The sequence below is a fragment of the Elephantulus edwardii genome, unplaced genomic scaffold, assembly GCF_000299155.1.
Source record: "Elephantulus edwardii isolate Elephantulus edwardi_28Jun2011 unplaced genomic scaffold, EleEdw1.0 scaffold00001, whole genome shotgun sequence".
Classification (NCBI taxonomy): domain Eukaryota; kingdom Metazoa; phylum Chordata; class Mammalia; order Macroscelidea; family Macroscelididae; genus Elephantulus; species Elephantulus edwardii.
The window spans coordinates 43,569,940-43,582,408 of NW_006399751.1; the positions used below are offsets into that span (position 1 = coordinate 43,569,940).

At 38.2% G+C, this 12,469-nt stretch overlaps 1 protein-coding gene and 1 pseudogene across 1 annotated transcript in view; one reads left to right on the forward strand and one right to left on the reverse strand.

Moving 5' to 3' along the window:
* The window catches only part of CIR1 (corepressor interacting with RBPJ, 1), a 73,617-nt gene that overhangs the window by 21,819 nt on the left and 39,329 nt on the right, over positions 1-12,469 (forward strand). The window contains exons 2-7 of the mRNA XM_006878965.1: positions 407-501; positions 1,663-1,736; positions 4,472-4,482; positions 4,600-4,664; positions 6,158-6,206; positions 10,440-10,557. Coding sequence (XP_006879027.1) covers positions 407-501; positions 1,663-1,736; positions 4,472-4,482; positions 4,600-4,664; positions 6,158-6,206; positions 10,440-10,557 — 412 coding nt within the window. The remainder of the gene's footprint in view (positions 1-406; positions 502-1,662; positions 1,737-4,471; positions 4,483-4,599; positions 4,665-6,157; positions 6,207-10,439; positions 10,558-12,469) is intronic.
* On the reverse strand, positions 2,323-4,344 carry LOC102865431 (annotated as a pseudogene).

Genomic DNA, 12,469 nt, shown 5'->3' on the forward strand with positions numbered 1-12,469 from the left:
AAAACGTTGGGCACAATATTGGGAGAAACTAGTCTCTGGAGAGGGACACCATGTTTGGAAAAGTAGAGGGTCATCAAAAGAGAGGAGGAGATTTAATGAGATGATCGACTGGTAACTGCAGCAAGGACTTAACCACACCAGAGATTGGGAGGGTGGCTCAAGATTGGGCAGTTTTTCATTCTGTTGTTCGTAGGGTCCTTATGAGCCAGCGCCAAGTCTTAGCACCTACCAACAAGACACAAATGAGTTTTGGGGTTTTTTTTAGGTATTATTTTGTAGTATTATGACTAAATGGATTATGTTGTAAACTGTAAGCAATATTATTTTATATTCCATTATAAAAGAAAAGCAAACATCCTATTTCATTTAAATACATCTGTTTAATTAAAATTTACATCCTCACTAGGTATGGATGGCAGAACAGAAAATATCATATGATAAGAAGAAACAAGAAGAATTAATGCAACAGTATCTCAAAGAACAAGAGTCATATGATAACAGGTAAGAAATTACACTAACATTTATAAACTGATTCCCTGCTGAACAAGTAGTTGTCAGCTTTTTTATATTGACTCTCCCAAGAACAGGAATTTATCCTATTTCTTATGAAATATTTTTTTACCTGTAAATGGCTACTTTCTACAATAATTCACTTAAAACCCAGATTCATGTGACATATTTAACAGTCTGTGAGCAAGTCCTAAATGCATCAGAGCTTAAAAGAACAATTCAAGTCTATACTTTAATATAAAAACACAAGAATATATAAGAATATAAAGATCTTTTTTTTAACATACACTCAAATGAAATGATGCACAGGACAACTTCAAGAGGAAAAATGACGTTTCTCTAGTTTAACTGCATGTTACTGTTACTTCAGTCACAAGCTTTTGTTACTGTTACATACTCTCTAGTCAGAACCAACAGCTAGCTGACCCTCCAGTGGAGTTTCAAAGGGTCAGTTCAATGGGAGGAGATTGCCCATCTTTCTCCCCCTCAATGGCAGGAGCATTTCTAAATTTCTTCATTGATTTCTCTTAGCACAGTACCTACCATTCTAGCTGATGTCATTGTATGTTGCAAGTCTAACACAAAAGATAATTTTTTATTTTCTTGATGAATCAAGCAAATGAGGAGTAATGGTACCTTAGTTACATATAACATACTTGGAATTTGCTTTAATCTGAACTTATAGAACAATACATTTTCTCCTCGATCATCTTTTTCATCAAAAGTATGTGAGTAATACTAAATGATTATTAAATATTCTCTAAAACATAATCCTGTGTATCAGGAGCAACATTAATAGCTAACACTCTTGGTTCAAGTGCCTGTATTTCTCACCAATTTTACCCAAGCTCATTTGCTTTATTTTTGGAGTACTTACTTGTGGTGGTAATGGTGTGTGCTGTCAAATCAGTTCTAACCCAAAGCAGTGCCAGGTGATAGTGTGGAATTGCCCCCATGAGCTTTCCTCGCAGTAGTCTTTACAGAGGCAGATGGCAAGGTATTTCTACCTCAGAGCTGCTGGGTGAGTTCAAACCTCCAGCCTCTTAGTTTGCAGCTGAGTGCTTTACCAGTATGCCACCAGGTCTGATAAGGACATAAAAAATGCCTGAAATGTAGTTTTTCTCTACATAAAGAAGGTCTCATTTCTTTTAGACTCCTTATGGGAGATGAACGTGTAAAGAATGGCCTTAACTTCATGTATGAAGCCCCACCAGGAGCTAAAAAAGGTACGGGCCTCACTTTTTTAAGTCTTTGATGTGCTTATAACTAAAGATTGAGAATTGCTATAACAAGTATTTAAAGAAAATGAAATATCATTTCTTGAAATTGTTATTATTATATGAAATTAATTAAAATAGTATAAGAGAATACATATTAAAACATTTGCTTAATTTAATGTGTTTCATAATGTGTGAATTGGAAAGAAAAAAAAAATAGCAGAGGTACATGTATTTCACAATTTATATGTATATATCCTTGTTGTTGTTGTGTGCCATCGAGTCAGAAGTGACTCATACCTGACCTTTCAGCGGATTTTCCAAGGCAGTAATTCCTATGGGAGGAGATTGCCCATCCTTCTGCAGCGGAGCAGGTGGTGGGTTTGATCCGTGTGCCTGTGGGATTGCAGCACAGCTTCTCACCAGTAGGCCACTTTTTTATGTGTTTGTGAATAGAAGGAATGAATTTGTGAAGAAAGGCCAAGCAGACAGGAGACAGAAGACCATTTCCATTTGCTTTTTCCAGGAGACAGTGTAACATTTCTGGAGCGGGGGTCTGTGCTCTCCACGGAGGAATTGAGGTGGCAGACTGCTGCTATTCACACTCTAGGATACTGTGTACAGCTCTTTCTAAAATGGAGTCAGCTTCTACAATACCTTCACTGTGCTCCAGGATGAAGTTTTCCAGACTTTTTTCCTGCAAAGCCATGGGTGTAAAGTTGGGGAAGTCTAACGTCACAGAGCTACAGGCTGTGGAGTCACTCTGGGACTGCCTCCCAGCCTTTTTAAGTTCTAAGATGTTATTAAATGTTGTTTTCAGGCTCTTACTGAGCTGGAGGTTTAGATCAGGCTGGCCAGACCATTCATGATGTCTGTGTGTAAAACTTCATTCTTTGGGGAATTCCTCAGGGGTTTGTCTTGAAAGGAATTATTACATGTCATCTCCAAGTGAGAGTCTACTAAGATGCTTGAGAGCTTGCTCTCAGGACCAGAATCTGGTCTGGATGAGGTTTCCAGGGGCCACTTAGGCCCCAGAGAGCGTTCGCTGGCCTTCGTGGAATCTCTCCAGCTGTTTTTCTCTTCAGGTGCACCCCAGTATTGGACTGACTGGACCCACTTTGTCACATTTCAGTACTTTACCTAGGCATTCCATTTTTTCAGAAACATTTCCTTCCTCAGAGACCATGATGTGGTTATGTACTAGGTGAAGTTGGCCATGATTCATGGGATCTGCTGTGCCCCCTTTGGCTCAGACTCTGTTTTGAGCCTTGACTGTTGGGCGTGGGGAGATGATCATTTTACAGCTATAATGGTCACTCCTGCCAAATTGCATTTCACTGGCACCTTGATCAAGTTTGAAGGAACAGAAGAAATCAACCTGAAAGCCATCAGGATGAACAAGTGCCAGACATTTGTCAGTCATCACCATCTCAGCAGAAGTATGAATCCTCATGGCATCTTCTAGAAGCAGACATCTGTATTTGTTTAGCATAGCTTGAATCCTTTTAGGAGCTGAGTGGCAACTGTCTCAAATTCATTATCCACTTTCCTCAAGTCCTCCTGGGTAGGCATGGAGCCCTGGCACACATGGTAAGAGAGCAGCCTCTGTACCAAAGTTTTTGGTAATCAGAACTGACTCTTATGAAGGGTCACAGCATGGGCATGGCCCCTCTGTAACTGTGGAGAATGAAAGCTCTGTTAATTAGCTGTTTTACAGCAGACCTTTTCTGACCTCCTGTGTGAGTGTCCACCTGCAGAGTTGGCTGGCCAGAAGGTGATCCCACTACTTTTTCTTGCTGTGGCTCTGTGGTTCCTAAGGATGCTGGTAGAACTTTGCTTCTAGAATCCTGCCCTGGCAGCATGATGTTCAGGAGACTGAGGATCTACGTTCAGGAAACAGGAGCTGCATTGGCCTCGGGCCATCTGTGGTCTTAGAGCTGGGGAAGGTCTGATTCAAAGTATTTTTCTGAGCCTGACAGAATTGCTGCTGGGTTCCTACTCCAGGTGTGTTACTGAAGGTGCTAATAGATTTGGAAGATGGTGAGACACACTGGTCAGTACTGGAATCCTGTTTGGCTGAGGCATCCAATCTTGCATAAAGATTGATCCTGGTGCACCAGATTGAACTACAGAGCCAAGACTTGATGAGTGGTACTGGGTGAACTAACCACAGGGAAATGACTAGGTCCTGCAGTGCTTGTTTCGAGGGCATGGTGGTAAAGCCAGATCTTCCTTAGGAGTTACTGCTCTGCCCAGGTGACAAGTGTAACATGGTTGGTGATGCCTGCTGCAAGGGCATCTGTCCACCAACAATCTGAGGTGAAATGTAGGCCTCTTCTTACTGGCTATATGCAGAGTCATTCCTGTTGCCATCAAGTCATTTCCAGTTTATAATGACACTATAGGGCAGAGTTGAACTGCCCCAGTTTTTAAAACTTCCTCGTCTTTTTCCCTCAGAGCACTTTAACCAATATGCCACAGTGATCTATATACTCATAAATAGAAAACATAATATTCACTGTCACTGAAGTGTTTTAAAATTAGGAATTATTATGCTTATTAAATACTGTCTCTTATTAATACTGTGTTTTATTCTTTTTGTGTTCATGTAAAACATGGGGAAAAGTAAAAATGATAAATTCTTACAAAGTATTGTTAAATGCTCTGGTGACGTAGTGACTAATAATTAAAGTTTTTAACTTAGCATTTTTTTTCTCTTCACATTCATTGGATATTCAATCAAGAAAACAAAGAGGTAAAGCTCCATTTTCTATGTTTCAATTTATTTGAAGTCAATTGCAATTTTTCTACATTATTCATATATTTCAAATGTCATTTTGAAAATTAAAATAATTTTTATTCATATTTTTAGAAAGAAGAAGCAGAAGGAGAGACTGAATACAAATTTGAATGGCAGAAAGGTGCTCCACGAGAAAAGTAAGAACTTGGTGGTGATTTTGTTTTTTAAAAGATAAAATATATATCATTAAAGTTACCTTATACTGCCTTTATATTTTCCAGAGGAGACAACTAATATAAAGACATTTTTCTTTTTTTTTTTACAGTTACTTGAGTGAAACTTTACAGAGCAAATTAATTTTTCATTCAATTATTCATACATATTAACTCTATAATGTTAATTTCCATATCTGCTTTATAATAACACTTTTCCTATTTCTTCCCTGTAGTTATGGTTTTCATTAATTTTTTTAAAAATTAATTTTAGTAAATATTTACAGAGATTTTTGGATTTCCATTCATTCATTGCTGCACTTTTCTCCCTGCCCACCCCTCCCCACCAGTTCACTCCTCTCTTTGAAAAGAAAAAGAAAAAAAAATTCCTTCATTGGTATACAATTCCCCCATCCCTTCTCCCCTGCCCAACCCCCGCACCAAGTACACTTCTCTATGCAACCTTAATTCTGTACTCCTGTGCTAACCATTATACTCAATCATATATCACCTCTAATCTGTTCTTTCCCTCATCTGTTTCAATACAGTATACATAATTTATCCAGTTTTTTCTCAGTCTTACCCCAACCCTGATGTCAGACCCATTCTACAACAGTGGCATCATGCAGTATTTGTCCCTTTGTGACTGAGATATTTCACTCAGCATAATGTCCTCCAGGGTCACCCATTTTGAATAATACTGCATCAGTTCCTTGTTTTTCAATGCAGCATAGTATTCCATTGTGTGAATATACCACAGCTTCTCTGTGCATTCGTTTGTTGATGGGCACTTAGGTTGCTTCCAACTCTGCTATTGTAAACAAAGCTGCGATAAAAGTTTTTATTAATCTTTTTATACCACCACAGTGTCTTCCTTTTATTTAGTGACATTGTACTAATCATTTCATTATTTATTGCCTTTCCCTTCACCCTTCCTAATGTATGTCTATTACCAATTTAACAAATTCTGGTGTCTTAGTGGTCAGGAGTTACACAACCAACCAAAGGCATGGATTTCGGATCCACCAGGTACTTTGTAGGGAAGAAGGGCAGTCTCCTCCCATGCAGTGTACTCCCTCTGCTGTGAGTCACTTCTGACTCACTTGTACCTGACAACAGTAATGACCTATTTACTAGTTCTTACTTCTCTCTTCTCATTCCTAATAGCTATCCAAGAATGATTTTCAATGTGTGTAATCCTTTTCTTAGTGATAAGAAATTTTAATGTGTCTCATTTATGATTAATTCATTTGATCATAGTCTTACTGTTGTTCTATATACATCTTCATATTTTCAATGACAGATCGTCAGACAGGACACATAGTATAATTCAGTATCTTTTGGAAAAAATGAGTAGATTTTATAATTATATATACATGTTGAAGTCTGTAATGTAGAATGTTCTTGGAACTGAAAAACTTTTTCATATTGTTATTTCATTCAATTTTTCTTAAATTATAAATTTTTTTGTGTAATAGATATGCCAAAGATGACATGAATATCAGAGATCAACCATTTGGTATTCAGGTATGTGATACGTATTTTATTCTGTAAGGATAATTTTTATTTAATATTTCTTTTATTGTGCAAATGATGTTTGAGCTGAAAAGGTGCTATGTTTCCATTTGAAATGATAATAGAATGATCCAAACCTACTGTCAGCAGATCAGTTCCACACATATCAATTCTGTAGAAGAGAGTAGAATTGCTTGCCAGGTTTCCAAAGCTATAATTCTTTACAGAAGCAGATTGCTTTATTTTCTGTAGAGTAACTGATGGGTTCAAATTGCCAATCTTTTGGGTAAAGCCAGATTTTTTAACTACTGCCACACCATGGCTATAATAGAAGAAACCCCAAAACCAACCTACTGCCATTGAATTGATTTTTACTCAAATTGAACCTCCATCAGTTTTCCAAGGCTATAAATTTTTATAGGAGGAGACTACCTATCTTTCTACTTGTAAAGAAAGTAAAGACAACATGGGCTGGCCAAGTCAAACCTCTGTTAATTCCGTAAAGGGATTATTGATGTTTCCTTCAATAATCCACAGTTCCAAACTAATGGCTACAAGGTCAGACACAGCCCCTCACTCTGTTACACATGTTGTTTTTATATGCCGTTGAGTCACTTGCAACTCATAGCAACCCTGTGTACAACAGCCCTGCTCTATCCTGTGCCAGTCGCACTGTCTTTGACACACCCACCCCGATTATCCTAGACACTGAATCAATCCACCTCATAAAGGGCCTTCCCCTCTTGCGCTGTCTGTCCACCCTCCCAAGCATGATGTCCCTCTCCAAGAACCGGTCCCTCCTTGAAACATGTCCAAAGTATGTCAGATGAAGCCTCAGAATCCTTGCCTCCAAGGATCAGCCTGGTTTAACCCTCTCCAGAATGAACCTGTCTATTTTCTTAGCTGTCCATGGTACATTCAATACTCTTCTCCAGCACCACTGCTCAAAGGCATCAATTCTCCTTCTACCATCCCTAGTTATTGTCCAACTCTCTGATGCATAACAGGTGATTGCTAAGACCCTGGCCTCTATCAGGCACACCTTAGTCTCCAGAGTGGCACCATTGCTCTTCAGTACTTTGGAGCGGTCCCTAACAGCAGACTTTCCCATCGCAATGATGCTGTTGTTGTTATGTGCCATTGAGACACTTGTGATTCATAGCGACCCTATGTGCAACAGCCCTAAACTCTGCTCTGTCCCATGCCAATCGCACCATCTCCGAGACACCCATCCCAATTACTCCAGTCACTGAATCAATCCACCTCATAGAGGGGCTTCCCCTCCTGCTCTGTCCCTCCACCCTCCCTAGCATGATGTTCCTCTCCAAGGACCAGTCCCTCCTTACAACATGTTGAAAGTATGTCAGATGGAGCCTCAGAATCCTTGCCTCCAGGGAGCCGCCCAGTTTAACCCTTTCCAGGATGAATCTGTTTGTTTTCCTAGCAGTCCATGCTACCATCAATATTCTTCTCCAGCACCACAGCTCAAAGGCATCAATTCTCCTCGTATCCTCCTTAGTCACTGTCCAAATCTCTGATGGCATAACAAGTGATAGCAAAGACCGTGGCCTGTATCAGATGCACCTTAGTCTCCAGAGAGACACCATTGCTCTTCAGTACTTTGGAGAGGTCCCTAACAGCAGACTTTCCCATGGCAATACTCTTAATTTCCTGGCTACTGGTGCCAAGAGTGTTGACTGTGGAGCCAAGCAAACTAAACCTGTGAACAATCTCATTCTCTTCACCATCCATCCTGATGCTGCCAGTTGATCCAGTGGTGAGAATCTTTGTCTTCTTGACATTGAGCCTCAATCCATATTGGAGGCTGCAGTCCTTGACCCTTTGCAGCAAGCGCTTCAGGTCCTCCTTAGTTTCAGCAAGTAGGGTTGTGTCATCTGCCCATCGCAATACGTTTTTTAATTTCCTGGTTGCTGGTGCCAAGAGTGTTGACTGTGGAGCCAAGCAAACTAAAGCTGTGAACAATCTCAATCTCTTCACCATCCATCCTGATGCTGCCAATTGATCCAGTGGTGAGAATCTTTGTCTTCTTGACATTGAGCCCCAATCCATATTGAAGGCTGCAGTCCTTAACCCTCTGCAGCAAACACTTCAGGTCCTCCTCAGTTTCAGCAAGCTGGGTTGTGTTAACGGCGTAACGCAGATTGTCATGATGGATCTTCCACCATTCCTGATGCCACACTTCTCCTCATAGAGCCCAGCCTCTCAGATAATCTGTTCTGCGTATAGGTTGAAAAGGTATGGAGATAGGACACATTCCTGGCGTATGCCCTTCCCAATTTTGAACCATGCAGTGTTTCCTTGCTCTATTCTGACGACTGCCTCTTGGTCCAAGTATAGGTTTCGCATTAGCATGATTAAATGTTCTGCGATTCCCATTCTTCTCAGAGTCAGCCACAGTTTTTTATGATCCACACAGTCAAACGCCTTTGCATAATCAATGAAACACAGATAGACATTCTTCTGGTATTCCCTGCTTTCAGCTAAGATCCATCTAACATCAGCTACAATATCCCTAATACCACGACCCCTTCTAAACCCAGACTGGACTTCTGGCAATTCTCTGCTGATGTGCTGTTCCAGTCATTTTTGGATAATCTTCAGTAGAATCTTGCTTGCATGTGAAATTAATCATATTGTTCTGTAATTTCCACACTCTCTTGGGTCACCCTTCTTTGGAATGGAAACAAATGTAGATCTCTTCCAGTCAGTTGGCCAAGTGGTTGTTCTCCAGATTTCTTGGCACAACTTGATGAGCACATCTAGGGCAGCATGGGGCCTTATTTTTTGCTATTTCCTTCAAAGTAGCCCTAACTTCTTCCTTCATCCTCTTGCTCATATGTTGTTTCATGAAATTCTTCTGTGTCTGCCAATTCCTTTCGATACAGTGACTCAGTATATTCTTTCCATCTTCTTTTAATACTTCCTGGATCATTTAATATTCTGCCTAAACATCCTTGATTATAGCAACTTGAAGTTTGAATTTGTTCTTCAATTCCTTGAGCTTAAGAAATGCTCAACTAATTACTGAGTCTGAGATAAATTACAAATGACCTTAAAAGACTTTACAGAATCTCTTTTAAACTTTCAGTTTTGGAATTTATTAATTGATAATAGTTGAGGATGAGGGAAAGCAAAGGATATCACAGTGAATGTCCAGATTCAGTAAAGAGCAGTCCAGAACCAGGTTAACAGGAAGACAGTGTTTCACTTAGTCCAGACAGCTTCTCAGTCAGTAGCAAGATACTGGCATAGGAACCTCCAGTCCCAAGAATGCACACTGCTTTCTCTTCTGCTTTCCTTGTGTTGCAGTTCCTATCTCAAGGTCTCTGGCTCTGGCTTTATCTGGATTTTCCTTACCACAGACTCTATAGTCTGATTAGCTTTCTCTTCTTTGTTGGTCTCACAGCTGTTGATGTGGTTGAAGATGTTAATCAGTAGTGAGCTTGTGTCCACATTTGAGGCAGCTGGAGACCACACCCCCAAGGGAGCTGAGAGTGGCAGTTAGAGCCTCAAAGATTCATTTTACTTATATATTCTTATCTGACCATATGGTCTGATCTACAGCCGTGGATAGAAAAGTCATTCTTAAAAATCCACACTCCCTTAACAGAGCTGATAGATTCAAACCACTGACCTTTCCGTTAACAGTACAATATGTAATGCACTTTGACAGTAGAGGTTCTTAATAGAAGGAATAAAGGAAGAAAAATTAAGTACAATAAACTGGTAAAAGATAAAAATCAAAAGTTCTGTGAGTAAAGATTATAGTTACTGATTTTTGCCGTTTTCAAGGAATTTGGAGGATTTCTTCAAGGTCAGGAAGAGATGTAGACTATTACTAGTTTAAAACCAAGGCAGACTATCACCAGACCAAATTACGGTTTTAAATGAAGTATACTGGAGTACAGCAGTACTTATAAAATTAGAGATGATTTAGTCGTGACATAGTTCTTTTTTGTACTTCACCAAATCTTTTTGTATGACATTGTTTTTTTTGTCACCATTTAAGTAAGAGGTCAAAACAAATAGTATTCATCTTAACTATGAAGTGTAATTTGAATTAAAAGATTTTAGTATCTGCTCCATTACCAAGCACACTTGGAGAACTTCTAAGTCTTTAAAAATGAAATTATATATCTTAAGCTCTCTCTAGAAATAGATTATTAATTTTGGTTATATTTTTAGTATTTTAGTAACTAAAAATAACAATCAACTGTTTTTCAGGTTCGAAATGTGAGATGCATTAAATGTCACAAATGGGGCCATGTCAATACAGATCGAGAATGTCCTTTGTTTGGTCTTTCTGGAATCAATGCAAGTTCAGTTCCTACTGATGGCTCAGGTAAGACAAGACTTACCTGTTTGTTTTGGGAGAACAAAGGGAGAGATAATAACATTTTTCTGTAATCTCTTGATGTTTTTTGGTTGTGGTTTGTTAGCTTTTCGGGGGGAAGGATTTAAGACTAAGGCATGTTTCTGAAATTTGATTATAAATGGGAAAGTATGAGCATATATTCTGAATTTTATATCTGTGTAATGATATTTACTCTTTCTAGCAAGTGATCCTTAATATATCTTTTATAGTGAAAGATATATTAATATATATCTGGGAATAAAATACCTAGGAATGAATTTAACCAAGAAGGTGAAAAATTTGTACACTGAAATTGAAGACATTAATGAAAAGAGATCTGCATAAATGGAAAAACAATACATGGATTGAGAAATTAAATATTGTTAAGAAGTCAATATTATTAAGGTAGCTCTGGTGGCCTAGTGCAAGAAGCTGCACTATAATCCCAGAGGTGTATGGTCAAAACCACCAGATGCTCTGCTGAAGAAGGAGGGACAATCTCCTCCTGTACCAGTCAGATCAAATTTGATGGTACACACACAAAATATACTAAAATAAAAAAATTTTTTTTTAAAAAAGATGTCAGTATTATCCAAAGCAATCTAAATTCAAAATTCTTAAAATGTTTGCAAAAAAGGGAAAAGCCTAATTCACATGGAACCACAAGGAACTCCAAACAACAGAAGTAATCTTGAAAAAAGAAAACAAAGTAGAATTCCACACTTCCTAATCTCAAAATATATTGTAAAGCTACTGTAACCATAACAGCCTTGTTCTGGTATAATTTTAAAAAGGGCAATAGAATAGAATTGAAAATATGTGAAAATAAGCCCATAAGTGTTTGACCAATACTGATCATAAAGTACTATGTGACTCCACTTACATGAAATATCTAGAATAAACAAATGAATGGGGAATGTAAGTGGTTCTCAGGCAAGTATGGGAGAGAGGGGAAAAGTAATTACTTAGGGATAACAAGCTACTAAGAATGATGGAAAATTTAGAAATGGATAGTGATGATAACAACATGGTGGGTATAATTAATATCACTGAATTGTACAGTAAAACTTGCAAAATCTAGAACCTTTGTGATACAGAAATCTTTCAGAGAAGGAAAACTCAGAATATTATCTATTAAAATGAACACTAGGAAAGTAGTAGCACTATTTATGCCCTGCCCTAGGTGAACAAGACAGTCCCATCATGCTCTGGCTGTCATAGGTTTTACTATACATGTTAAAAATGTTAAATTGGCAACTGTTTTGTTACAGGTTTTTTTACCACAATTACTTATATACAGATTTATTCTGAGAAGCCTATCACATCCAAAAGATACTTGTTTTCTGCAAGTTTGAAACAGTTGTAGGCAAAACTGATACCACAAAATATTCTGTCTCTGTACGGGTGTGTTTCTTTGTTTTGGGAAGGAAAATAGTATAGTAGAGAAGGAAAAGTAAGAATGTGATTTGAAAAGAACTTTCTTCAGAAAATCCTAAAAAGTAAATTTTTATTTCGATACCATTTTAATTTTTTGCTATTATAAACAGTCTAAATATACTGCACAGAAATAATGGAGAAGTAAATTGTGGCTATATTACGTGAATTAAAGAAGTTTAATTTAATCTACACTGTTATTCTAATAATATAAAACAACCTGCATATACATAAATACTATAAGAAAGCATGGAAAAATGAAAATAGTTGACATGTTGATTTCATGAAAATTCAGATGGTTTTCTTTTACTTATGTATGTAAAGGCTGCTCGGAATGACAAAGCAAAATACTACAATGAAATGTGCAAGGAGCTAGAGTCAGAAAATCAAAAGGGCCGAACTCGCTCAGCATTTCTTAAGCTCAAGGAACTGAAGAACAGATTCAAACCTAGAGTTGCTGTAATCA